The 27172-nt window shown below is 37.9% G+C and overlaps 4 protein-coding genes across 7 annotated transcripts; 1 reads left to right on the top strand and 3 right to left on the bottom strand.

Annotated features, from left to right (window-relative positions):
- Nucleotides 1–1377: 1377 nt before the first annotated feature.
- On the bottom strand, nucleotides 1378–9914 carry LOC137748614 (peptidyl-prolyl cis-trans isomerase FKBP42). 4 transcript variants are annotated; one of them, XM_088680087.1, is made up of 8 exons: nucleotides 9544–9682; nucleotides 9295–9385; nucleotides 8463–8645; nucleotides 8043–8132; nucleotides 7623–7807; nucleotides 7374–7496; nucleotides 7112–7264; nucleotides 1378–1725 (listed from the first exon to the last, which is right to left on the bottom strand). In XM_088680087.1, the coding sequence occupies exons 2-8, from the start codon at nucleotides 9350–9352 to the stop codon at nucleotides 1393–1395; spliced, it is 1125 nt and encodes a 374-aa protein (XP_088536213.1). In that variant the 5' UTR covers nucleotides 9353–9385; nucleotides 9544–9682; the 3' UTR covers nucleotides 1378–1392. The 4 variants fall into 4 exon arrangements, with proteins under 4 accessions (XP_088536213.1, XP_088536207.1, XP_068344883.1 ...); XM_088680081.1 differs by having other exon boundaries at nucleotides 9295–9397; nucleotides 9544–9681; XM_068488782.2 differs by lacking the exon at nucleotides 1378–1725 and adding an exon at nucleotides 5938–6475 and having other exon boundaries at nucleotides 9295–9397; nucleotides 9544–9914.
- Nucleotides 9915–10139: 225 nt separating this feature from the next.
- LOC137748468 (uncharacterized) lies at nucleotides 10140–15592 on the bottom strand. The gene is made up of 12 exons (XM_068488622.2): nucleotides 15318–15592; nucleotides 15077–15203; nucleotides 13827–13954; nucleotides 13670–13739; nucleotides 13454–13556; nucleotides 12933–13050; nucleotides 12673–12754; nucleotides 12176–12237; nucleotides 11543–11615; nucleotides 11375–11455; nucleotides 10807–10887; nucleotides 10140–10581 (listed from the first exon to the last, which is right to left on the bottom strand). The coding sequence occupies exons 1-12, from the start codon at nucleotides 15590–15592 to the stop codon at nucleotides 10417–10419; spliced, it is 1365 nt and encodes a 454-aa protein (XP_068344723.1). The 3' UTR covers nucleotides 10140–10416.
- Nucleotides 15593–15775: 183 nt separating this feature from the next.
- On the top strand, nucleotides 15776–18746 carry LOC137747370 (protein TAB2 homolog, chloroplastic). Its single transcript, XM_068487469.2, has 5 exons — nucleotides 15776–16475; nucleotides 16994–17063; nucleotides 17616–17787; nucleotides 17915–18058; nucleotides 18312–18746. Exons 1-5 carry the CDS (start codon nucleotides 15976–15978, stop codon nucleotides 18569–18571), a joined length of 1146 nt encoding a protein of 381 aa, XP_068343570.1. The 5' UTR covers nucleotides 15776–15975; the 3' UTR covers nucleotides 18572–18746.
- Nucleotides 18747–19147: 401 nt separating this feature from the next.
- LOC137747369 (uncharacterized) lies at nucleotides 19148–27000 on the bottom strand. Its single transcript, XM_068487468.2, has 13 exons — nucleotides 26663–27000; nucleotides 26221–26575; nucleotides 25119–25296; nucleotides 24997–25046; nucleotides 24267–24359; nucleotides 24092–24180; nucleotides 23788–23866; nucleotides 23579–23661; nucleotides 23057–23135; nucleotides 22146–22887; nucleotides 20711–20782; nucleotides 19952–20576; nucleotides 19148–19673 (listed from the first exon to the last, which is right to left on the bottom strand). Exons 1-13 carry the CDS (start codon nucleotides 26692–26694, stop codon nucleotides 19532–19534), a joined length of 2619 nt encoding a protein of 872 aa, XP_068343569.1. The 5' UTR covers nucleotides 26695–27000; the 3' UTR covers nucleotides 19148–19531.
- Nucleotides 27001–27172: the final 172 nt, after the last annotated feature.

Raw genomic sequence — 27172 nt, 5'->3', positions numbered from 1 at the left:
TATTATTAGTTCAAAAAAGAAAAAAAATCTCATACCCCAGGTACTGGAATTGACGATTTTTCACGAGTATTGATTACTGACTTTGATTGGACTTCGCCTACATTTTCGTTCCTAAAAATTATTAAACTATTAAACCGCGGAATAAGCGGAGAAATCAAATTCCCCTTTTTCCACCCCCATTCCACTTGGTAACATAGATGCCATATATTATTATATAGATAGAGCAAAGTTTTTAAAATATCATTTCATTTGTACAAGGACATATGACGAAGGTGTCCGTGTTCAAACACTTTGAAAAATCCTATTTTTTTTATCTTTTTCAGAGTTCTTTAATGATCTCATCTTGTAGCTTTCTCTTAGAACTCGAAATCTCATATCCCAAGTCACTTAGTACTATAGTATAATTGTATTATTTTTTACTTATAAGTGAAATGTTTTAAGTTATAAATTTGAATTACGTTATTGCTAGCCTATTGTGGGGCTAAACTCACCCTCTCTTCTTAGTGTAGATAATATCATTAGTTCAAAAAAAAAAAAAAAATCTCATACCCCAAGTACTGGAATTGACGATTTTTCACGAGTATGATTACTGACCTTGATTGGACTCCACCTATATTTTCATTCCTAAAAATTATTAAACTATTAAACCGTGGAATAAGCGGAGAAATCAAATTCCCCTTTTTCCACCCCCATTCCACTTGGTAAACATATCATCAGTCTACGAAATATTTTTGTCGAAAGAAGTCTCAAATTCAAATTTTGTTTCTTCAATTAATTAAAGAAAATTATACAAGACATTCCTTTGTCATCCCTTTCCCCACAATTTAAGGCTAAAACCCTTAAACTATGGGGACAAGTGAAGTCATAAATTGGGGTCCATTTGGATTGAGGAAATATTCAAACCTCAATCCAATTTTTTATTTTTTTAAACGATATTTTCTACACTTAAAGGAATCGAGAAGTGGGAAGTCTTAAACCAATATTTTTATGATTTCATAAATTTCAATTTCATGCGCCAAATTTCAAATCCTTGTGTTTAAAATCACTCTCATCCATGTAGACCACTAAACTTGTAACTAAAGAAACCAAGTTCTCCTGCCAAAGATACACTAAATAAACAAGAAGCAATACTTCAAAGTAACAAATAGACTCAATTTGCACACCATCTAAGGATTATGTTGGCGACCGAAATTTCACAACCGAAACTCACAGACAAGTTCAATTTGATCAATGTATCTTCGTTCCTGGCTAAAAATGTTCGCATCTAAACTCCCCTGCCACAACGTAAACGAGTGAACCTCAGGGTCAGAATCATAAGCTCTGTTTACCAGAACAGGTTCAGTACATGAATTTCCTCATTTGTCATACAATTCAAGAGCTTAAGATCTTTGACTAATCAGCTTTACGCCTTTCGAGCCTGAAGAGATGATAGAACAATGACAACAGCCAGTGCCAAAAGATGATCAACCGATTATCCCGTTTGGGTTTGGGTTTAGGTTCCGGGGTTGGTCCGAAAATTCCCTTGTAGAGTTCTTTTTGTTTCTGGTAAACAGCCTTGTCGTGTTCAGCAAGCAAACGTAACTCTCTTGCAATAGCTTTTTCTTGAGGTGCAAATTTGCGCGCCTTTAGAAAGTCTTCCTGCGCAGCATTTGTCTGCCTAAGCTCTGCTCTGGCTTTTCCTCGCCTAAATAGCGCTTTGACGTTGTTTTCATCCTCTGCCAGTACCTGTGAGCATTCATCCACTAGCAGTTTAACACAGTTGCATTGACAATTTAAGGGTATTCATGAAAAAGTAAATATCTGCCGACTCCAAGCAATGTAGAAAAATCAATCAACAGATGCAGTTGCATTGACAATTTTAAGTTATCACAGCCATATAGTTTGAAGTTTGAACAAAAGGAAGAAGCATGGACAGTAACATACAGGATATCATAAGATTCGTATAGGACCCAAAATTCGATTATTGAACGAAGAATGGTGCTAGTGAGTAGTGAACCTACAAAATTTTCACTGGTCCATACTAAGAGCATTTTCATTTCTATGGCAATCCAAAATGGCAGGTTAGAGTGAATGCAGATTCGAACTTACAGATGCAGTTATGCTCCCAAATAAGCCTACAAATCCAACTTTCTAGTATCTAATGATGAATAGCACAATCGCCTGAACACATGAAATTAGATGACTTTCTTGTGATAGCATTATACTTACAATGCTGCACTGTCCAATGGCTTCTTCATAGCGCTTGAGCTTTATAAAACACGCTGCCATGTTAAGGTGGCATGGATTTTTAACAGCCAAAGCCATGTCCCGGTACTTCTCAAACAACTGGAACATGAAGTCGTCACCCATATATGCTATGGCCTGATAAAACCCACCAGAATCTTGTCAGAAAGGAAATATAGAAGAGAGACTGTACAACTCAAAAGCTCATCAGCCATAAATAAAATATGTAAGAATTACAAGTGCGTAACCATTTCATACTGTTGCATTGCCTCCTCCAGTTTTTCCTCTTTAAATAAAGCATTTCCATGCATCTTTCTTCCATCTGCTGCTCCAATCCTTTCCTCCAAGGTCATGTCACTACGAGCTTTCCCCTATGAAAGGCAGAACCCACAGATATATATATGTTACTATATTACTGAAGCAACTCCCTGAAAAAGAGAATCTGAAACTTCCATTGTTGACTACTTGGGAAGACATTTGAGAACAAGTGAGTAACTTACTTCTCTGGTTTCATCAAATCCAATAAGCTCAGCTTCATATGATATATCAGCCAATGGTGGAACATTCGGAAAACAAAAGCCCCCTTCTTTCCCATACCCTAACTCCCAGCCTACGTGTAATAGGGCACGCTCTCCAGACTTCATGCTGGACACCCCAATAGCCAAGCCAGTCATTTCTTTTTCCTCTGTCGCAGTAAACAAAAATATACTACTAATAAGAAGTCCATTGTATTTAATACCGCTACATAATGCTTTAATGCTTTTGAACCCAAAGCATCTGAAATGACAAGTAATTACAGAGAACAAATGCAATAAAGAAATCAGAAAACTAATTGCAGACTGAAGAAGGAGCATGCCAGAACTCGTTTGCATACATTTTGTATATATCAACAGTAACATACTACTCGGCAAGGCTAATACCTTTTCCTAAAATCATTTCAAGCGGTCGTTGTTCATCCCATGTGTCTTCAAACTTGTGTCCCGTGCTTTCAGTCCATGCCCTGTGGTGCACTATCACACATATGCCAATCACTCAGTGACTGAAAAAAACCAGAGTAAAAAAATTCACTACAAGACCTGTCTACATGCATCTTAGGCATGCCTATACGCATGCACAATTAGTTCTATACGCATACACAACTCTGTGAGCGTGGATGTTGCGCGTGTCTGTTTGCAGGTCACAAGCTCATTCATGTCTTACTCCCAGACGAACATTTTACAGTTCCATGGCCACCACATGTTGTGAAATCATATGGTTGAAGAATATTTTGAAAGATCTGAAAGTGAGTGATTCACAACCTGCCAAGTTGTTTTGTGACAATCAAGCAGCATTACACATTGCCTCCAATCCCGTTTTCCATGAGCGAACGAAGCATATAGAGATTGATTGTCACCTAGTACGAGAGAAGATTCAGGAAGGGATGATACGTACGGCGTACGTGAGGACAAGTGATCAACCGGCTGATATATTCACCAAGCCATTGAGTTCAACACAGTTTGAAGTATTACTTAGCAAGTTGGGTGTCATTAACATACACTCCAACTTGAGGGGGAGTGTTAAGGAAAGTATCTCCACAGATTAGTCAATATTATTAATTGATATTGTTGATATTATTGTTATTTACTTTCCTTGTTTAGTCCTTGACGATCCTTGTGTCTAGGCTTTTGTTTAGGATCTTGTTTACTGTATTCTTGTATAAAAGGTGTAAACCTAGTTGGAGATGAATATAAGAAAACCATATTCCATTATACGTTTTCTATGAAAAAACAAAAAGGAAGAACAGTATGGAAGGAGACGAGTAGGTTTTTTGTACCTCATTCTCTCTTCACCAGCCGACTTTATAAAGAACACAAGAAATAATGAAATTAATGAAACTAATGATAAGGTGGCTGGGAGAAGGGATGAGTGTATGGACGATGATTAGACAGAGGGGAGAGAGAGGGGTCGGAGAGATGAAACCCATGAATCATTTTTGCTATTTTTCTTACTTTTCCTATTTTATAATATGTTATACAATGTTTGAAAATTTATATTTTTTTGTTTCAATCTATGTGGCACCATTTGATTGGATACGTGACCTTTATATTTGTGCCATGTCAGCCATAAGTGGGCCCTAATTATGCCACATAAATAAACTTAACGATACGTTACTTAGAGGAATACATTGAAACAAGCTAAAGTGGAGTGACTATTGAGTTTCAAGGGTAAAGTAGCAACTTTTGAGTTCCAGGAGGTAAAATGGGATCGAAATTGAGTTTCAAGGGGCAATGTAGGATCAAAATCGAGTTACAAGGAGCAAAATGACGACTCGAAATTGAGTTTCAAAGATCAAAGTAACGACTTTTAAGTTTTAGAGGGCAAAGTGACATTGAAATCGAATTTTAAAGAGTAGTTAAAAGTAAGCCTTAAAATAAAAAATTTAGGATAAATTTCAAAATTTTATAATAATCTCACGCAATGCGAATCTCCATCTCGCAGCTTTCTCTTGGAGTCAAAATCACATACCCCTAGGTGTTGAAATTTGGAATTCATGATTTTTCATGAGTGTGTCCGCCTACATTTTTATTCCTAAAAAATTATTAGACTATTAAACCGTGGAATCACTTGAGAGAGAATCAATTTTCCTTTTTTCCACTCCCATTCCACTGTAGTAAACATACCATTAGTCTATGAATTTTTTTTGTCAAAATAAGTTGAGACTGTTTTCGGCAAGTTAAGGCTAAAACCCTTAATCACGGGACAAGGGAAGTCATAAATTGTAATTGGGTCCGTTTGGATTGAGGATATTTGAAACCTCAATTCCAAGCGCTCCCTACTAGTTTTATAGTTTTTATTAGAGGTATTGGCAGATTTCCTTACTGAACTTGTAAGGAGCTATCCATTCTCACCTAACTTGTAAGGAACTACCAATTTTCCCCTAAACTCTAATTTTAGCGGATTGCCTCCTAAAGTTTTATAATTGGTCAATTTTCCCTATGAATTTTAGTTTTAATTGATTACCCCCATGAACTTATATAATTAGCCAATTTCTCCACTGAACTTTAAGTCCCCCCTAAGCCCTAAAGTTCAAACAAATAGTGTACGGACTAAACTAACGGAAGAGAAGAAGAAGAAAAACAATATGTTATCCACATTAGAGATAAAATTACATTTTTGCAATTATAAAATTAAAATTTAGGGAAAAAATTGACTAATTATAAAAAATTAAGAGAAGTATCGGCTAAAATTAAAGTTTAGTTGGGAAATTGGCCAAGTATAAAAGTTTAGGAGTGCAATTAGCTAAAATTAAAGTTCATGAGAAAATTAGCAGTTTCTTACAAGTTTAGAAAAAGAAGAGAAGAAATCGACAAATAGGCCACTAAAAATCCAAATCCTTGCGTATAAATCACTCCCATCCATGTAGACCCCTAAACTCGTAACTAAAGAAACCAAATTCTCCAGCCAAAGTTACACTAAACAAACAAGAATCATTACTCCAAAGAAACAAATTGACGCATTATACACACCATTTAAAAGATGAGAATTTTAACGAAAAGCTTCCGGTACCGTGCACTTTAACGAAAAATCATATTTTTACATTAAAAAATCAATCATAGTATTATTCACTTTATCCTTTATTTTGTCCTTATCGTTAAAACTCAAAGTTTTCAAGCTCTTTTCATTAGTTTTTCCTTTAAAAGATCACAGCAGCGATGGAAATTACACAACCGAAAGTCAGTAAACAAACTTTTGTCTAATAGTTTAGAACAGTTCAATTTGATCAATATATCTTCGCTCCTGACTAAAAACATTGGCATCTAAACTCCGTCCCACAACGTAAACGAACAAACCTTAGGGTCAGAATTCATAAGCCCTGTTTACTAGAATAGGTTCAGTACATGAATTTCCTCGTTTGTCATACAATTTAAGAGCTTAAGATCTCTGGCTACTCAGCCTTATGCCTTTCGCGCCTGAAGAGACGATAGAACAATGACAATAGCCAGTGCCAAAAGATGATCAACCGATTATTCCGTTTGGGTTTTGGCTCTGGGGTTGGTCCAAAAATTCCCTTGTAGATTTCTTTTTGTTTCTGATAAACAGCCTTGTCGTGTTCAGCAAGCAGACGTAACTCTCTTGCAATAGCTTTGTCTTGAGGTGCAAATTTGCGCGCCTTTAGAAAGTCTTCCCGCGCAGCATCTGTCTGCCCAAGCTCTGCTCTGGCTTTTCCTCGCCTAAATAGCGCCTTGACGTTGTTTTCATCCTCGGCTAGTACCTACAAGTATGCATCCAATTACAGTTAACACAGTTTCAATGACAATTTAAGGGTATTCATGAAAAGGTAAATATCTGCCAACTCCTAGCAAAGCAGAAAAATAAATTAATAGACGTTAGTTGCATGGACAATTTATGGGTATTCATGAAAATGTAAATATCTGCCCACTCCAATCAATGCAGAAAAATCAATCATAGGCGTTAGTTTCATTGACAATTTATGTGTATTCATGATAAGGTAATATCAGCAGACTCCATACAAAACGATGCAGAAAAATCAACTACAAGACATTAGTTGCATTTGCCAATTTTGAGTTATAACATCCACATAGTATGAACAACAGGATAAAACATGGAAAGTAACATACTAGAGATCATAAGAGTCGCATGAGACCCAAAATTCGATTATTGATTGAAGAATGGTGCTAGTGAGCCTACAAATTTTTCACTGGTCCACACTAAAAGCATTTTCATTTCGATGGCAATCCAAAATGGCAGGTTAGAGTGAATGAAGATTCAAAATTCACAGAATGCCAAATAAGCCTACAAACCCAACTTTCTAAGTATATAATGATGAATAGCACAGTCGCTGAACAGATGAAATTAGATGACTTTCTTGTGAGAGCATTATACTTACAATACTGCACTGTCCAATGGCATCTTCATAGCGCTTGAGCTTTATAAAAGACGCTGCCATGTTAAGGTGGCATGGATTTTTAACAGCCAAAGCCATGTCCCTGTACTTCCCAAACAACTGGAACATGAAGTCGTCACCCATATATGCTATAGCCTGAGAAAACCCACCAGAATCTGGTCAGAAGGAAACATAGAAAAGAGACTCTACAACTCAAAAGGTCATCAGCCATAAATGAAGTACGTAAGAATTACGAGTGCGTCACCATTTCATACTGTTGCATTGCCTCCTCCAGTTTTTCCTCTTTAAATAAAGCATTTCCATCCATTTTTCTTCTATCTGCTGCTCCAATCCTTTCCTCCACAGTCATGTCACCACGAGCTTTCCCCTATGAAAGGCAGAACCCACAGATATACATGTTACTATATTACTGAAGCAAGTTCCTGAAAAGAGATTCTGAAACTTCCATTGGTAACTACTTGGAAAGACATTTGTGCGCAAGTGAGCAACTTACTTCTTTGGTTTCATCAAATCCAATAAGCTCAACTTCATATGATATATCTGCCAATGGTGGTACATTCGGAAAAGAAAAGCTCCCTTCTTTCCCATACCCTAACTCCCAGCCCACATGTAATAGGGCACGCTCTCCAGACTTCATGCTGGACACCCCAATAGCCAAGCCAGTCATTTCTTTTTTCTCTGTTGCAGTAACAAAAATATACTACTAATAAGAAGTCCATTGTATTTAATACCACTACATAATGCTTAAAGGCTTATGGACCCAAATCATCTGAAATGACAAGTAATTACAGAGAATAAATGCAATACAGAAATCACAAAACTAATTTCAGGCTGAACAAGGAACACGCCAGGACTCAGTTTTCATATATTTTGTGTATATCAACGGTAACAGACTACCCGGCAAGGCTAATACCTTTTCCCAAAATCATTTCAAGTGGTCGTTGTTCATCCCTTGTATCTTCGAACTTGTGTCCCGTGCTTTCAGTCCATGCCCTGTAGTGCACTATCACACATATGCCAATCAATCAGTGATTGAAAAAACCGGAGTAAAAATTCGCTACAAGACCTCTCTACACGTATCTTAGCCTTCTTAAGCATCCTTTTTTAAATTCTAATGCATGCACAATTACTCCTCCTATGCACACACACAACTCTGTGAACGTGGATGTTGTGTGTGTCTGTTTGCAAGTCACAATCTCATTCATGTCTTACTCCCACAGTAAAATTTTACATGCACAAATAACAATTATTAGATTTTCAACTAATGTACATGGCACTGTCCAAAGATTACCATATTTAGAAGTACAAGAATAAGCAACCACTTGACACTTACAGAAGCATGTTGAATACTTGGAAGGTATTTGACCATGACCTTCCTTAATGATTTGCTTTGTGACTTTCTCGTGAAGGATTTCCACCTTAGAATCAACTTTTGGGGGGCCATTAGCATCTTGAGAAGGTTCCCCATGCACAAAGGTAGCACCTTCGGTTACTATTTCACTTTCACCATCTTGACCTACAAAGAAGATGAAAGGATGAGTAGTAGTCTATATTGCGATGGCCTTTTTCCAAGGCTCACATGGATTGCAACACCCTATAGGAATTACAGTGCTCCATACTATATGATTATTTGGAATCTAATTCACTCATAAGCAGAGGGGGAACGACAAACTTCTTCTTCCCCCTGCACATTATACAGGGACTATATAGCTGCCATCCCCACTTATACTACATGAGTTTTGGAACACAGAATTTCTTAGTTACTCAAAATAAAAGCATGGAGGAATGATGGATCAGTGTAGTGGAAGCGGTAGTCATAATGTCAAACTCTTGTGTTCCTTCTCGATAATCGATATACAAAGTATTTCAAAAAATCTTATCAATTAGTAAATGAAACAATAAGTTTTCCCCTAGATAATGATCTATAGGAGAATTTTTCTTGAAAAAAGTAAGTAGAAAAGGATAAGAAAACATCTCCATGTATTCATTCAGTCCAACTCAATCGCTCGAAAACCCGCTTATCGGGTTAGTTTGACATATATTTGAAGCTAAAAAACAACTAAGAGTCTTAGATTTGACATGTATTTGCTTTTTTACAGAAACCAAGTGTAGCTGAAAGACTTGATTGAGTGAAAATTAAGGCCAAAAGTATGACTAAACATTACCAAGTGGTTGACTTTGCTGCTCAGCCACAGCCTGCTCCTGATCCCGAACATCCTCCATCACTTCAACCTTGTATAATCCAATCCAATGGGTCTTCTCAAAATTCTGCAAATACCCAAATCAAAGAAGCAAAATTTGATGCAATTGCATTCGAATTCCAAACCAAAAATTAGCAAGGGTTTCGTTTTCTTTAGAATTTTCTCGGGAAACAAACAGAAAACGGGAAATAGAAAAGGAAAAGCGGGACTTACTTGGAGTTTATAGGCAGTAACTTGTAAGCGTATGATGAGATCCACAAGAGGACAGTGAGGGGATCTGTATTGTGTTTGGTTTTTAACGATCGAGCAAGATTCTAGAGAGACCTCAACTTAATTAAGTAATTAATTAATTAATTAATTGATCTTTCGAGTTCGAATCTGGTGTGCCCACAAAGCCTTTGCCCACCCTCCGTCTGCACCCTCCTTGCGACACCTGTCTTCTCAGTTTACAGAGGTTTAACTCCGTTCGTCTCCCACCAGCGTAAAGTAATGAAAGCAAAAATGGGACGAAAAATTACAGACTTCAACGGAAGAAATTTTAGTTGCAGATATTTGAGCGCGAGCCTTAACGCCACGAAAGGGTTGCTATTTTGTGATCGAAAACAACCTCTTTACAAAGCAAGGCCCAACCCTTGCAAATTTAGAAGCCGATCAATTGGTTAAATTCCAAAGTTCGTAGTCAATTGAAGAACATAAAAATAACGGGTATTCCAGTTTTTTATCATCGAAAAATCGATTGCCTGTTCCACATTGAAACGAGAAACAAAACAAGCATTTTATCAATCACCAAACACAAATAACAATCGACATCTGAAAGTCATTGTATTTTCTTACGAAATCAGTGAACAAATTGCTCCAGTTAAGAGCGAGGTTCTTCGTATACAAGCAAGATATGTAGTACTTAAAACACAAATTGCTAGTCACTATCCAAAAGCGACTGCTTTACAAGATATATGTTTTTCACTATCTACACACTGACATGTAGGATGAATGTCGTTACATGGGTCCTGGGATCAATCATGTTACATTCCAAAAATTTGACAACGGGCTTCGCCGCCAGAAGTATATATCTTGAATAGACACCGGCTAAGCATATTGCAGTTCAAGTTCCCTTGATTCATACACCGGAGGTAGCAAACTGTGTATGTTCGCGAAAGGATCGTCACTGCCTGATGGTGGCTCCCCAATAGGTTTATCCAAAACATAGTCAGGAAGTGCTACAAGCGTTTCATCAAAAAACTCTTTCATAGTCTGCAAGGTTCAAGAACCATATCAGAAACTTAAGCAACTCAGGAACAACATAATTCCTTGGACGTAAATAAAACCATCGGAAAATAATGAATGAATATTAGGCTTTGATTGGGGATGGATTATAACTTTCAAAGTCCTGTGTTTCAGAAACCTCCCCTGAATTTAGATAATGTATTGAATCCTAAAAGTGGAACTAATAAGTATACAAGGATAATAAAATAATACCGTGCAATGCAGGAAAGCAGCATCAGCTTTGCGTTTCCACAGACCATTCCCAGGTTCCGAATGGAAAAGACCCAGCAAAGGCTGCAGTAGAACAAAAAGAGTGATGCAATTACACCAAAGTTATTATGGTAGGAGAAAAAAGGGTGATGCAATCCCTGTGTATTCAACCCAAAAAAAAAAAAAGATAGCCCTTAAACAAAGCAGATTGAGTCAGATAAGCAACATGTGTCAAATTACATAATATACATAATGCCCTTTTGGTGCTTGTAATGTGAAATGTGAAAAGACTGAAGAGACCCATGGAACTGAATGCTAAATTGACATCAAAAGACAATCAGTTGAAAGCTGCCCAATTTTTCTTTCCTGATTTTCTTTATAAAAAAAATCATCTAGGAGTAAGGAAAATGTGGAAAATAATAACATAATAGTGTCAATTCGACATTTTCGTGTGTGCGTGAAGAGGCTGTTGGCATATTCTATCTGTTCTATTATGACTTGTACAAGGGTACGAGTAAAACTTTTCAGATAGCACCATAATATTATGAGGATCATAGTTGGTAGTACTAACCCTTGCTACATCTCGCACGGTTGGTTTGCGTCCATATCTTCCCACAGCAGTATCTCCATACACTTGAAACTTCTCCAGTATCTAAAGGTGGAAGAACAGATAATTATGGGCTGTAAAAATTCAATGGAAACGGAGTAGATACACCTATTTACAGTCAAGTTTGCAGACCTGACGCCGCGTTACACCACTGCTTGGTGCTCCATAAACTACAGTATCAACATGTCCCAGAGTATGCCATGGTCTATTGAAAAATGTACAAAGGTTGTCAATCAACTTTGGAATCACAAATTAACATTGCAATAGAAAGGACTATCAGAATTCTATATCTAAATAAAATAAGAACCTAAACTAATGTTAACACGAGTCTTAAAACCCAAAATGTTAGGGGTATTTTAATATGGTGGAGTCATTAAAGCTAGTAGTTAGTCTTCATTCAAGTCTTGATCATTCAAGTCTTCATTCAGCATAAGAGGTTTCTTTCTTCCCACCTCCAAACACTCCATGCTCAAATTTCACAGAAATCAGCGAATCTATTTTCATTCTTTCAAGTTTCGCATCTTCTACTTAATCCCTTGTTTTCCCGCAAGGATGTCATTTGGTTCTTTGATAGGAAACAAAAACTATACTGACAGAGTTCTAGTTTCACTCGAAGAGCTAGAATTACATGTGGACTCGGACACAAAAATGAAATAAAAATATCAGTCATAAGATAGGGACATGAAATATGTATAACCAAATTTGAAAGTTCTTGCAGCAATTTACCAAAAGGAAAAAGAAAATTCAAATTATGACATTACATACTTATTATATGCAGCACGTCCAACCATTACACCATGAGCTCCTGCCCTTCTTGCTGCATTGACCTAAAATTCAAGGGGGAAACAACATGAAATAAAGGTCAGTGGGAGTCAACATAAAGGTTTTGCATCAACTAAAAGACAACAAAATGAAATTTTCAACAGCTTTGTTGTATCACTATCATCATATATCCAAATCATGTTAGAAACCAGGATAGCCAGTTCATATATATATGCACAAAGTTGAAACATCAAGATAAGAACAGTTAAATTTTGCAAATATGCTGTATTGACCAATTACAATGAAGAAAGTTTCAGAAAATACAATCTTCTCAACAAAAAGGAAATGACAGCAGGGACACAATACCCCAAGTTACAACTACTGTCCCAATGGATGACGCAAAACTTTATAGAAAATAACGAGTTGAATAAAAATGTAGCTAGAAAATGGATATCATCTGAATTACAATATAATTGTTCTGTCCTTATGACAAGGCTTACCTCCTCAACGGTGTTTATGCCCCCATTTATTGTAAATCTCAAGTCTGGAAAGTCACGCAAGAGGCCATAAAAGTACTCATATCTGCAATAAAGTAAAATGTGATCAATAATAAAGAGGTAGTATGTTAGTTGTGAATGTGATCTACAAATATTTACAAATTTAATCTAAGCATTTCAAAATACCAGTTCTGAGATAAACATATCAGTAAAGTGACTAAATTAATATAAGTTCGCAAAATATGAAATAACAGAATACATACTTAAGAGGCGGAATACTTCGATTTTCAGCCGGGCTAATTCCATTAAGCAGTGCCTTCCGTGAATGTATTATGAAATGGCTAGTTGGAGATTGAGAAGAAACCTTGTAAATAAAATCACCTGAAAAGGAGAGACAGGTGCAACACAATTAAGTGAGGATGCAACCATAGAAACTAAAAAAGGCATGGCTATATTCCCTTCAAATTCAGATAGACATTTGGAATTTAAGGTAAGAAAAATATGCAAAATCACCAAACTGATCAAGATTTATGCTTCCAATGCTGTAGAGATTTTGAATGTCATTGTGTTTTCGGTGTAACGACACAATCATAAAGCAATAAATAAGGACTTTGAAAGTATAGTCAAACACAGAATACAAAATTCAAGCATAACTATTTTTATTATGCAAGAAACCATGTGTCCTCAGTTCATCATTCGCTGGATTTTCCAGTGTCTTTCTTTTTTACTATATTGATATTGACTTTGCTGACTATATAAACAGAACCAGAAAATGGGAACTTACAGAGCTCGTTATATGAGTCATGATCATCAACACCAATTCGACACTTAACGCTGACAGGTACATCTGTGTGCGCAGCAATTACTGACATAGCCTCAGCAACAAACTTTCCTTGTAAAGACCAAACATCTTTATCAGAGCACAGTATAAAGAAAAAAAAAATCTTACATATTTGTGGCAAAGTTACAAATAAAAATATAATGAGAAATGTTATCAAACCTTTGGATCAAGCATAAGACGAACACCAAAGCACCCATGCCCAGCTACTTTTGGACTCGGACATCCACAACTGGTAAACCGTAGGGGTCAGATTAGGGGTCAGAGAAAACTTGAAAGATAAATTCAATGAACAAAAGCTTAAATAAAGAGCACAAACTTAAAATTGATCTCATCATATTTGTAAGGGTTAGCAAGCTCAGTCGCTTTGGCGAGGTTTTCCAAATTATTCCCGCCAATTTGAAGAACAATAGGATGTTGTTCTGGAGAATATTCCAAGAATCTGTCCTGATAAAAAGTCCCACTATCAGTTGTCAAAATCCAAACATAAATGCACAAGAAAAATCAAGAAATAAATGAAACTGTTAATGCCAAAATTTAATAAAACATAAACATAACGGGGCAAAAATAAAAATAAAAGAACCGAACTTTAATCTGCATTACAGTCTGCCATGAGGAGAAATAATACATTAACTAACATAAAGATGGATTAGAAAGGAAAGAGAAAAAAAGTATGTGCATCGTTTATAAGCTCTAGCAAAAATGATCAGAAACCCCCACCGCATGAAGTTATCAATTTCAACTATACACTTTCCTCTAAAGAAATTTCAACTCAGCACATGAAAGATATTTGTCAAACTATTCCTTTTATGGGATGACTACATCAACTCAAAACAACCATAATGGTATCTTGTGAAATCAACTTCACAATTTCCACCAAATTACTTGTTTGGTTGAGACTATTTCAAAGCTTCCAGGTTCTAAAGTGACACTTAACAATTCTTTCTAGTCTTATACAATATGAAATCCCATGGGGTTCAATGGGGTAGAATTTGGCTCATTAGAGACGTCTTTTGGGCTCAGATGTGTGGTAAAGTTAATAGGGAGTGCAGAAAGTTTTGGCAAACGGCTCCCTTGTCTACATTTGGGTGTATATGGAGAGAAAAAGCATCAAGTATCCTCTGGGAACACAGAGATCTCAATTAGAGGCACTAATGTGTTCTAAATGTAGTAGCACGATCATGTGTCTTGTATGAAGTCCATGAACACCCTTTTACTATAGCATTAGAAATTCAAAATATTCAACTGACTGAAATCGGTAATCAGAGATCCCACCTTATAAAGTTATCTAATTCAACTAAACACTTCTTGTAAGAGAATGTCAACTAAACGCATGGAAGATATTTATCCAACTATCCATTCTATTGGATGACTACATCAATTCAAAATATCTTGTGAAAACCAATTTCTGCCGAATTATATTCTCCGTTGACATTATTTCGAAGCTTTTGGATTCCGAAGTGACACTCGACAATTCTTTCTAATGTTATACAAAACGAAGTCCAATGTCTCAATTGAGGCTACAAAAATGCAACACTAGCAGAAAGAGTATTTATAAATATGGTTTACCAGATTATCCTTCTGGTAAACAATGGTTTCAGCAGCAAGCATCTCAGTGTAGAGCCAGGCATTCTTCGAAATAAGCCGGGCCAAAGTCCTGTAGTGATTGTCAGTCCACTCCATCATCGGGGCAACACTGCAAATTTGCAAAACCAACAAAACCCAATTCCACAAAAACCATAAACCTCATGGGAAGCAATGCAATTTGCAAATCAATCGATAAGTAAAAAGAGAGAGAGGGAGGGAGAACCTAAACAAAGGAGGAGGGTAGTGGGCGTGGTGGGGGTGGGTGGCGGGAGAAGAAACCATGGCGGCGGCGGGTATGCTACCGCTGAGGAGTTGATGGTTTTGAGAGGAGGAGGAGGAAGTGGAAGTGGAAGTAGTGGTGGATGCGGTGGTTGTTGGAGAAGAAGTGCCCTGAAATAGATTAAACGACAATTTGCCACGGTTTTTTGTGCGAAGAAAAACCGAATGAATAGGAGTAACAGAGGAATACGAATACGAAGAAGAAGTTGGAAACTTCATTTTTCTTATGGGTCTGGATTTGTTAAACTCACGTTCGGAGAGAATCTCAGAGGCTCCTGCTGGTTGTGTTTGTTGGCTCCATGGACTCTCGGGAGGGAGGCTGATAGCTTGATAAGGCACTTCTTGGTCGAGGGAGGGAAACGACAAAGGTCCAGTCGAAAACGAAAGGTCGTTATCTATTGGGCTTGGCGTGTGGGATTATTATGGCCATGGTAAAAGTAGCCCAATAAAAAAGCCCACTCATACTTTTTGGGCCATCAAACTCCCTACCCGGGAGCCCACAATCATCTTCAAATATATGTGGTGGAGAAATAACCGCATTAACCGTCTTTTCTACTTCCCGCATACTCCTATCAGTTCACTTCCTTGCTCTCACTACTTCCATGGCGAGCTTCAGCTTCAACACCACCAGAATCAGAACCCCCACCCTTCAATACCACAAACCCATCTCCAAGTTTGTCTACCGGGCAAAACCCATCAAAATCACATCTCCTCTCTCCACCAATCCCTCAAAATCCCGGCCAATACTCCGCTGTTTCCGTCCCAATTCCGTCTCGGAAAGCTCTTTTTCCACGACACAAGAAACAGAGGAGGAGGAATTCGATGAAGTGGACGACGACCCAACGAAGGAGCTGAGCTACCTCGACCCGGAAACCGACCCGGAGAGCATTTCGGAGTGGGAGCTGGACTTCTGCTCCAGGCCGATTTTGGATATCAGAGGGAAGAAGGTGTGGGAGCTGGTGGTTTGTGACGAATCGCTGTCTCTGCAGTTTACGAAATATTTTCCAAACAATGTTATCAACAGCATTACTTTGAAGGATGCTATTGTGTCCATTAGTGACGAATTAGGTGTCCCTCTGCCGGATAAAATCCGCTACTTCAGGTAAATTTCTCCTGGTCGTAATCAGAACCATTCATTTTCTTAATCTTCATTTAAAGATCATCTCTGCAAGTTAAATTGAACAAGGTTTAGTCATTCATATGTGTCGAACAAATTGACAAGTACGTTAATAACAAATGGGAGAGGTGCGCTCATGGGGTTGGCGCAACTATTGTCTTACTAGTTGTTACGAATCCGTAACAATGGCTTAAATTTTGCCAATTTTTTAACGAAATCAGCACGTTTGGAGCACATGTGAGGTGCTTTACGTTTGTAAAACTCCAATTTACCCTCACATTGTCACTCAGGCGCGAAATATTTCGAAAAAAAGTGAGGAAATATAGTCATTGTTCTTTCATGTAACAATTAGTAAACTAGAGGGTTAAAGTAGCTGAACTTAGCCGTTTATTTTGTGCATAATGTGTGCTTCTGTGGATTGTGCATGCTTGAGAAAGCATGTCAGCTGGGATTTGGTAATGGTTCAACTTTTATGATTGGTTTTGTTCAATTGGATTATGTAGGTCACAGATGCAGACAATTATCACAAAAGCATGTAACGAGCTCGGTATAAAGCCTATTCCCAGTAAACGGGTAAGCATGTTTTTCTTGTCAATTCTCTAATTTTCGGAACATATACAGATTGAGGAAGCTTTTTTTTTTTTCAACCACAACTGATTACGAAGACATTTTTACTAATCAAGTAACTTAAGAAAGTTAGGCTAATAGCCTGCAGAATTTAGAGGGCCGCTACAGAAGTACGTTGATGTTAGACTAGACTAGTGGTAATATTTACCTGCACTAAACACTCTCGATCATCTCTCTTAAGGAAGCATTTCTATGGTCTCACTTCCTTTCTCCATCGCTTGTTGACATGGATTTTAATTTCCCCTTAAGGGAACAGCACAACAAGATGTTTTCACCAAACCAAGTAGTCGCTTTTTAAGATTTCTTTCAGACGAGCATTTCATTCATTCTCCCTTTTTTTTTAGCATATGTACCATTGAATTATGGCGATACTGCCACAGAGATGCCGAAGTTACACGTCTTTGAAACACTATCAACAGTTAGTAATGAAGCTTTTCTTTTTTCTGGTAGAACTGCTTTCTCTGTCTGGTTATTCTCTTAGAACATTGCTTTTTTCAGTGCCTATCGCTGCTTTTGTGGCTGGAAGAACGCTATGAGACAGTGTACACACGCCATCCTGGTTTCCAGAAAGGATCTAAGCCGCTCCTCGCATTGGATAACCCTTTCCCAATGGAACTTCCGGAAAATCTTGTTGGCGAGAAATGGGCCTTTGTTCAGTTGCCCTTTTCAGGTAAAGGACTTGCTAATGGTGACATTTCGACAAATATAACAAGTCACATTCTCTGACCTGCCTTATTCATCCGGTATTTCTTCTAAACATTTCATGTGCCCTTACTAATTCTAATTCCTGGTTTCAGCTGTTCAAGAGGAAATCTCATCCTTAGACACGAACCTCGTGTTTGGCGCAAGTCTAGATTTGGATTTGTTAGGGATTGAAATTGATGAGAAGACTTTGATTCCAGGATTGGCAGTTGCATCTTCACGTGCAAAACCGCTAGCAGGTGTTTACTCTCGACTATCATCTTCTTTTTTCTTATGCATATTTACTTGCATATATCCATACGCAGATGTCCTTCATACAGATAGCGTGACATGTTATGTCATTAGATTGTTAAATAAGAACCGTTGGTCTGAGTAAATTGACAAATATAAACAGCTTCCTAATTCCTATTGCATCTTGTAAAGTTTTGTTATGTTCATCTAACTATAAGTCTATAAGGGATCCTGATCGCATCTTGCTATATGCTGGTGCAGCTTGGATGAATGGGTTGGAAGTTTGCTCGATTGAAGTTGATTTGTCACGGGCTCGCTTGCTTCTTTCCGTTGGAATCTCTGGCCGATATATTTACGCCACCTACAATAAGACTCCTGAAACAACAAGTGAAGCTGAAGCTTGGGAAGCAGCAAAGAAGGATTGCGGAGGCTTGCACTTCCTTGCAATCCAGGGGGACTTGGACGGGGATGATTGTGTCGGATTTTGGCTTCTACTAGACTTGCCACCTCCACCTGTATAGTTCTATCGGTTGAAAAGGTTTACGAAAGAAATAACTCCTACACATTAGTTTCTCAGTTATATTACTTCATATTTGAGAAGTGATTGCAAGAACTGCTTCGGGACGGAGTTTACTTCATGTTTGAAGTGATTGCAAAAACTGCTTCGGAACGGAGTTTCTTTTCGAGGGTTTTTAACTGTTAATGAGTTTTATGAATGGCCTAAAGAGGAAACTAAACTCGCTATCCGGCAAAGTTGGTTGCAGGGTTCAAGGTCTCTCATGCAAACTAGGGCTCGGGGTGCCCGAGTTCTAGTACCGGGTCTGTCATCCTGGGTTCGGGATTACAGACCCAAAGTTATCCAATTAGACATTTACAACTTGTATGGCCTCTCCTCCGAAAGAGTTTTACCATCGTCACCACCACTCTTCCAGGTTCCACCAAAATCGACTCCCACTCGGGTGTAGTCAGCAATGAGGCACCACAATCTGCATGAACAATGACTCAAGGACGGGATGCTTTCTAATTGACGGACAAATTTCAGCCAACAAACTAACGCCGGAAGCATTCACTTCACCACTGTATTCAATTCCATCAACTTCAAAGATGGTAAACGCATCTGACCCGATACGAAAACAACTTTCATTCCTATCCTGTCTGTTACAGCGAATTCTGAAATATCAAAGTTCAAGTCGGAGTATACAAATACATTTCGAGAATAAGGTAGCTTAGCTGTCTATAGAACAAAAAAAAAAAACAAAAGAACGAAAGAAAACCTGCTTTCCTCATAATTTACCCTACTTGACCAGAACTAATTCTTCAAGGACGACGAAACTAAACAGCCCTGCACATACAAGCCACCGGATATACTACAACACGTTATCTCTTCCGCCCTTTTAGAGGCAAGTGATTTCCATTCCATATTAATGTGGAAGGAAGTCTCCAGATGAGATTGATCATCACCACCGACAAGTTGTACGTCCTCATGTTCTTGACCCTTTCTGCTTTTGAGATACAAATCGAACCCCTTGCTTCCCCAGTTCCAGGGATTTGACTTTGCCGTCATCTAGAGTAACAGATAACGTTGACGTGCCTTCGATAACTTCGCTAACCACTCCCTTATGCCTGTACAAAAAAAGGGAAAAAGGAAAGAAATCAGCACAAATGAACACACCAAAAGTTCTCTTAAAGTAACACTTGATACTGACAACCACGTCTTCATGGAAAATAATCATTTAACAGAAAACATGAACGACAACCCCTTCATGGCTAAATTGTTGGCATTACAAGTTTACAACTCAAGACATCCTTTTATATGTTAGTATGGACTGTAATATTTTGTTTTATCTTATTTAGGGTCCTATGAGACTGAGTAATACACTATACAGAAACAACAAACTCACCAGGAATTGTCAGATAGCTGCTGAACTTCAACTCGCTTTCCGATTGCATCTCTGCCCAGTTTCTTCAATATCCAATTAACATCAATCTCATCCATTACATTATGAACTGATTGTGGCTTGGAATCATTCTCAACAAATGATGTCTTCTCCCCAAAAGATGACGGTCTCTTTCTTTTTGACCGCTGGCCCTTGACACAATTTTTTTCTTCCTCAAGATAAGAACTCTGATTTTCAATATTAGGTTTCTTGAGCTTAAACTTCAGCGAAGTTGGTTTGGTATCTTTTGACGAAGAATGTGACACGGGTGTTTGAGCATAAGCATCATTGGTTTCATTACGTATGTTAGACCTGCTATGTGAATGCTTCCGGGAATACACCCTGTCATTTCTTAAAGTCGGGACTTCACCTACAGGCACAGCTGCAGTCATGCCTCCTTCAATGCCTTTTCCAAAAGCAACAGGTGTCTGCTCAGGTTGAATGGCTTCATATCCATCAGCCTTATCCCCTCTTTCAAATTTGGGGTTCTGATCTGAAGCTCCTGACCTAACTTTTCCCAACTTTATAAAATTTCCTTCTCTCCCAGAAACCTTTGGAACTTTCAGTGGGCCAGAATAATCGCTTTTATCTGCACATTATAGAACATAACAAAGATTTCAATTACACAACATAAAAAAAAAACATCAAGTTTTGACCGAATTATTAATCAAGTGAAAAAAGATCAAACTTTTCCACCATTCTAATGGGTTGCAATCCTTATACCTTTAGCATTAGCAGAACCATCATGTCTATCCACCATAACAGTTCCTCTCTGCTGGCTGGCATCTTCACCGCCTGCCCATGAATAGAAACACAAGTCATATATCTACATATACATACAATATAAACACACACACACACACACACACAAAATATATATAGGCTTTTTAGCCAAAATGGTCCCTAAGATTTGCATAACACATCACTTTGGTCCCTGAGATTTGAAATCAATAGAAGTGGTCCCTAAGATTGTCCATCATCAATCATTTTGATCATTCCGTGCAAAATTATGTTAAATAAGGATCAAAATGACAAATATACCCTCAATTTAATAAATAATGGACAAACTCAAGGACTAATTCTATTGATTTCAAATCTCAGGGACCAAAGTGAGGAGTTATGCAAATCTCAGGGACCATTTTGGCTAAAAAGCCCTACAGCCCTACATACATACATATATTTAGAGAGATAAAGATAAAGCATTATCTTAGATCTTCCCCCTTACTGGTAACTAGATATATAAGTAACTACACATAGAACAATGTAAACGTAACAGAATATCACATCATCACTACCGATTTGCTTATCAACTCATTTGATTCTTCTTCATTATTCAGGAAGTTTTTACTTGCCTATTTCTATTTATTAATTAAAGTTACCTGGCTACATCCACCATAAAGCAGCTACTTCTATTATTGGTTTTTGGCCCTCAAAACTAGAAACGATGGTTCTGGGCCTCAAAATTCAAGCGGTATTTCAAATAATATTGCAGTTCGGAAGAGAATAATGTTTGTTGGTCCCTTTTAACGGCTAAAACACTTCAGAAAAGAAAAACCCTGTATGTCTGACATACATTTTTGTCAATGTCAGCATAAATGTACGCAGATTTTCAGGTGTCCATGAAGGAAACCAAGGTTTACACCCCAAATGTCCACCATCTCAGCGACACATCGCCAAGATATTCACAAGGCAGATGGATCTACCTTCCACTCCTACATCACTATTTGTGGCTTTAAAACCCCAAATTGACAACCCACACGACCTTTCTGGACACTGAATGAGAGATTGTAAAGAGGGCAGCAATGGGCAGATTTGATGAATGCTGGTTATAGGTGGTTGTAAGAACATTCATTGGTAATCCTCTCGAACTCAAGCTAGAGTCAGAGCAAAAAGCAGTAATCTGTTATTACCTAATGTTCAATGATGGTATCATAATGTAAGCTTAGAATCACGTATCACAATACTATGATGCTGTGTATATCGAAAAAAGTTTGAGTTATATGTAAACTTACAATTTCAAAGAATTTTATCTAAACATATATAAGTGAGATACTCATCCTCTTCAATAAACTAAACTGATTTTTAACGTATTTTCTAATGACAATGCTAAAAGCAAGAAATAGAATAAGCCAAGTACCACGTCATATAAAAGACATACCAATGGCAGTCACCAAATCTTGTTCTCTTTGACACGTTGAAGCATCAGATGTTGGAGACTTGGTCAAATTTATCTTCCGTGCACCAAAATTTATCACTAACTTCTTCCCTTTAACAGGCTTTGACTTGCCAGCATGCTTTCCAGTATCCTCTCCACTATCCAGAGCATGAGACTTACTCTTGACACGAATGGCTTTGGATGTTCTATCTTCATCACTTGCCATCACCTCATCAACAAACTTGTGCTTCAAAACACCTGGCTCATTGACAGAGCAAATCTCTTCGGTGTGGCTAATACTTCCAGCTATTGGAGAAGAATATAAGTCAAGTTCTGCATTTTTGTACGGTGGCACCTCATCATTCTTGTCATAGCCCAAGCTAGATCCGAAAGACTGAGGATCATCGTGTCCTCCAAACCTCTGAATCACTTCAGTTTTACCAACGAAGAACTCCTGATATTCCTTTTTCTTAGCAGACACTTTATTTGAAGATTTTTTTCCACTGTCCTTGGTCTTTTTCGGTGACTTATCAACTAACCCCTTGAGAGATAATTTTAACGGACGCCCATACTCATTCTTTAATAATTGAGGGCCATTTTCTTCATCATCGGAATAGGGTGAAATAGAAAATATTTCTTCTTGAGTTGGCAATCCTGCAGCAGCCCTCAAGCTAAAAATTAAATCTTGCTCAGCTTTGTCTTTTCTCCTCCAAAGCTCTACCACAGCATCCTCATTATTCTTGACCTGTAAAAGAAATTCCAAGTAAGAAGTAAATCAAAGTTGAAAATTAAGATAAACAAAATGCAAGTAAAAGGGAAATCTCCAGCACAGATCAAGAAATTCCAAATTAAGAAAATCAAGAAGTAAATCAAGTAAAAGGAAAATTAAGAAATTCCAAATTATTTGAGCAAACCTGGTAGCATTCACCACGACATGTAGCACATTTGTACTGGAGATTTCCATCTAATTGATACAGCTGATATCTCTCGTCACTGAAAAAGTAAAGAAACCCTTTAAATGAAATAAGCAATCCCACATGGAAATGAAAATAACAATTCACCAATTATAAAGTAAAAGATTCAGTTGGATCATTTAGAATACATCAACAAAAGGGAGGAAGATTTACGACGAAGAATTCACTATATATGGAGAGAGAGAGGCTTATTGAACTGCTAGACAAACAGCCCAGACCATAAAGGCTAACTAAACACATTTGAGAGAGTAAAAACCTGGTGGTGGAAATAGAAGTGTTTCCTCTAGATGTGTTCCATTAGTCTTTGCTAAATTACTAGGTCTACTGGGGAGATGTTTTATCACAAAACATTGGGGCCCAAAGTTCCATGGTACAAAACTACTCCCTTTGGGACCAAGAAAAAGTAAAGGCAGGCCGCAGGATAATACAGCAAAACTATAATGGGTCTATAAAAGTATGAACCTGATTCCATCACAATGGCAGTGCACCCAGCGCTGGCAAATATCACAGCAAACCATTGGTGTTGATTCCGAATCTCTATAAACCTACAAAATAGGATCACAAACCCATCTTTATCTGTGTGCATATATCGCAACTAGATAGTATGAATATCAGGATTATATAAGGCAGGCATCATCATATATAACAAAAATCAAGCAATAAATTAATACCTTCAAGCACACAGGACAATAGTTCCCCTTCACAAATAATCTTCCACATGCATCACAGCAAGTGTATCCCAGAAACCATCTGTCAATGTAACAAGAAAGGAGTGAGTCCACCAGTACATGCTAAAGTAAAAGTACAAAATTTTTATGATACTAACATGGTGCCTAACAAATTCTAACATGGTGCCTAACAAAATTTTTATGATACTACAATGTTTCAAATTGCACAAGTAAAATAACAATCATCTTATCACCTCCGTTGAAAGAAGAAAATAAACCCACAGTATACAATATTCATAATAAATACCTCACACTTAAGCCATTTCCCGGAACTTTTGACCCACAGCTGTGACACTGTGTATGTTTCGGGCACACATAAGGTCCAGGAGAAACATTCTGCAACATGAATAAACAAAAGTAAGCATATTTTCCACATTTTGTAGCCCAGCATACAACTCAGAACTAATCAGTACACACCCTACCTTGTGTGAAGGATGTTGGCAGTAACAATGGTAAGCGCCATCACACCTTTTGCAAAACATAAGCTTGTTTGGATCCCCTGTTCTTCGGCATACCTGAAGAAAGAAATAAAATGATACAGTCAACGGCACTTAGTATGAACAACTTTCTACCATTAATGACCACATTACATTACCATCATACAGACAAAAACCCTATAGACAATTCCTAGTCCTTATAAAAGTTATATGGTGTCAATAATAAGTGCAGGTATCCTTTTGCAAGTTAATTTTTTTACCATGAGCTATTAGACAGCCTGTAGCTGCAAAATATTCTTATATTTCTCTTGATTCACATCAAGTTTCCCATACAATCTTACAATTCAATTTGACTCCTTTTCTAGACAAATATAATACATGTAAGTTCTATATGTCATTTAATACTTGCACGCTTGATGATTTCTGCTAGATTCAAGATAAGAGAAGAAATGCCAAGATCCAAAAGAATTTCAAACTATTTTAGACATAACAGCAGAATACTAGAAAACATGATCGACCAGACCAAAAGAATGAAAAAGAGAGAAAACATGATCAGGAGTGCATTAGAGAACAGAAACATAAAACATAAAACATAAAAAATAAAAATTGCAGAGCAAAAAATAGGGACCATTTAAATTCTTTTGAAGGAAATGGAGGATTTGGACTTTCAAGCATGAATAAAAACAAGTCAATGTATGAATATTGCACCCATTACCTCACAAATTCGGCACAAGGGGCATGTCCATGAACTCCAGTCAAATAGATCTACAAAGAAGTCCAATTAATTCTCACATGCAAAATCTGTAGCCCCGGGAGAAAAAGGGAAGAGTGACTCACCTCTGTGTTGAGACCAAACTTTTACGCAGTTCCTGTGGTACTTCTTGCCACAGGTTTTGCATGGAAGCATCCTTCTTGCTCTCTCACTTCCTTCATTTTCACCACAAAAGCATATCCGGCACATAACATTCACATTGGACTGAGCCTGCTCTTCACCCACAACGCCTCTTGAGGTGTCCTGTCAAATGCAAAAGGAACTGATATTTTCCAGTGCAACAAATACAGGAAGAACCAAAATATATAAACGGAAAAATAACAAGCAGATTTCAACACCCCAAACAACGCCAAATGTATTACAATTGCAAACATATGTCAATAATATTCGATGTTCAGCAAAAATGCAAAGTCATAATGGGAAATCACATGTCCCAAGAAGAGAAAACATAAAAAATGGTGCACGTTATCGAAGCCATGGGCTGTTCAAAGTACTATAATGGAACATTCTATTAGGTCCGCTAAATATGAAGTCTTGTCTGTTCACACAACAGTAACGGTTATGCCACGAGAAGACAAACTCTCCTTTGTGCGCAATCATAGAGTTATTTCCATCTGTTCCTAAAAAAATTCCCCTATTGAAAGGCTTTTGCTTTATCTCTCTTAATTTCTTATCGGTCAGTCCTACTGTTTTTCAAACATTAAATGCCCTGTAAAACCTCAAGAATCCACCTATTTTCTTCTAACAGATTTTGTTCCAAAACTGTCTTTGAATCAAAATACATCCGTATCTTCGTATCAATGCCATTAAACTTAGCAAATATAGAGGAATATAAAAATACAATAATAAACAGAAACTACAATTTAGAGAAACTCCCAATTATTACATATTCATTCAAATCCTCTTATTCCCAGACATGGCAAAGCGGAAACTTTAACTCGGGAGCAACCTCAAAATGTCAGTGTCAAGCAGAATTAACCGAAAACTTATCGGCATTAAGCAATTTCCAATTCAGTTTACAACTAAATACTCACTCTATCACATAACACGCATTCAGATACAAACACTAATACAATAAGAGCCCCAAGAATTAGCTCCAAATCACACCACACTTAACACTTGAAACAATTCGAACAATAAAAAGGCAGTCAATTTCAAAAACCTCACCGACAAATAACCAGATTCGAATCGCCGAGCAAAGTCCTCAGCCGCGACCATATCCGCAGCAGCCTTGCGCTGGAGAGCAGCCCGCTTGGCCTGCGAGGAGGCGGCGGCGGCGGACTCATCCTCAACAAGGGCGGCGGCAACATCTCCAACGACGGAAGGCATAACCGGCTGGGGAGGCGGCGGCAAGACCTTCGGAACGGCGACCTGGACCGTTTTTCCATCGTCGCGGGCCCTAATTCCGGAGGGATCGATGAGAAAGTCGTGAAGCCGCAGCACGTCTTCGAGGAACGAGGCCTTGGCATTCCCGGTGGCGAGGGTTGGCGGAAACCCAAGCGCACAGTCGCAGATCCGCCGGCTTCACCAAAACAAAGAGAGAAGTTTCAGTGAGAGAGAGAAAGAGAAAGAGAGAGAGAGAGAGAGAGAGAGAGAGAGAGAGTTGTACCATGTAATTGGGCAGGCGACATGAAATGCCATATTGCGGTGAGGAGGAGGATTTAGATTCGAAAAAAATGATGGGTTTTAGGGATCGCCCCCCTTCCCTCCTTCTCCCTCCAACCCAAAATTTTTAGTTGGAAAAATTAAAATTAAAATTGTTTTATAAAAATAAAATAAAATTTAGGAATTATAAATTTAAGGTGGGTAGCTGTTACTGTGTGTGGGCAATACGATGAGTCGAGGACGAAGATTGTCGAGCGAGCGCGAGAAGAGAGAGAGAGGAGAGAGAGAGAGGGAGAAGGGCTTATGATTTTTTGTCTTTGTGGATTTGTTGTGTGTTGGACTTTTAATTTTGGGTTTATATGGTAATAATTGGGGCGGAGGGCCTCGTGCGTGTGGACTTGTCTTTTCGGGCTTTCATATGTTTTTCCCTTTTTTTTGCAAAGGAAGGGAAGAACAATGATTTTTTTTTCTTTAATTTGATTGAATTAGGAGAGACTCAGTTGATAGAAATTGG

This window comes from Pyrus communis, chromosome 2, assembly GCF_041283825.1.
Source record: "Pyrus communis isolate YQ-2024b chromosome 2, ASM4128382v1, whole genome shotgun sequence".
Taxonomy (NCBI): Eukaryota; Viridiplantae; Streptophyta; class Magnoliopsida; order Rosales; family Rosaceae; genus Pyrus; species Pyrus communis.
This window is presented reverse-complemented; position numbering and strand designations above follow the sequence as displayed.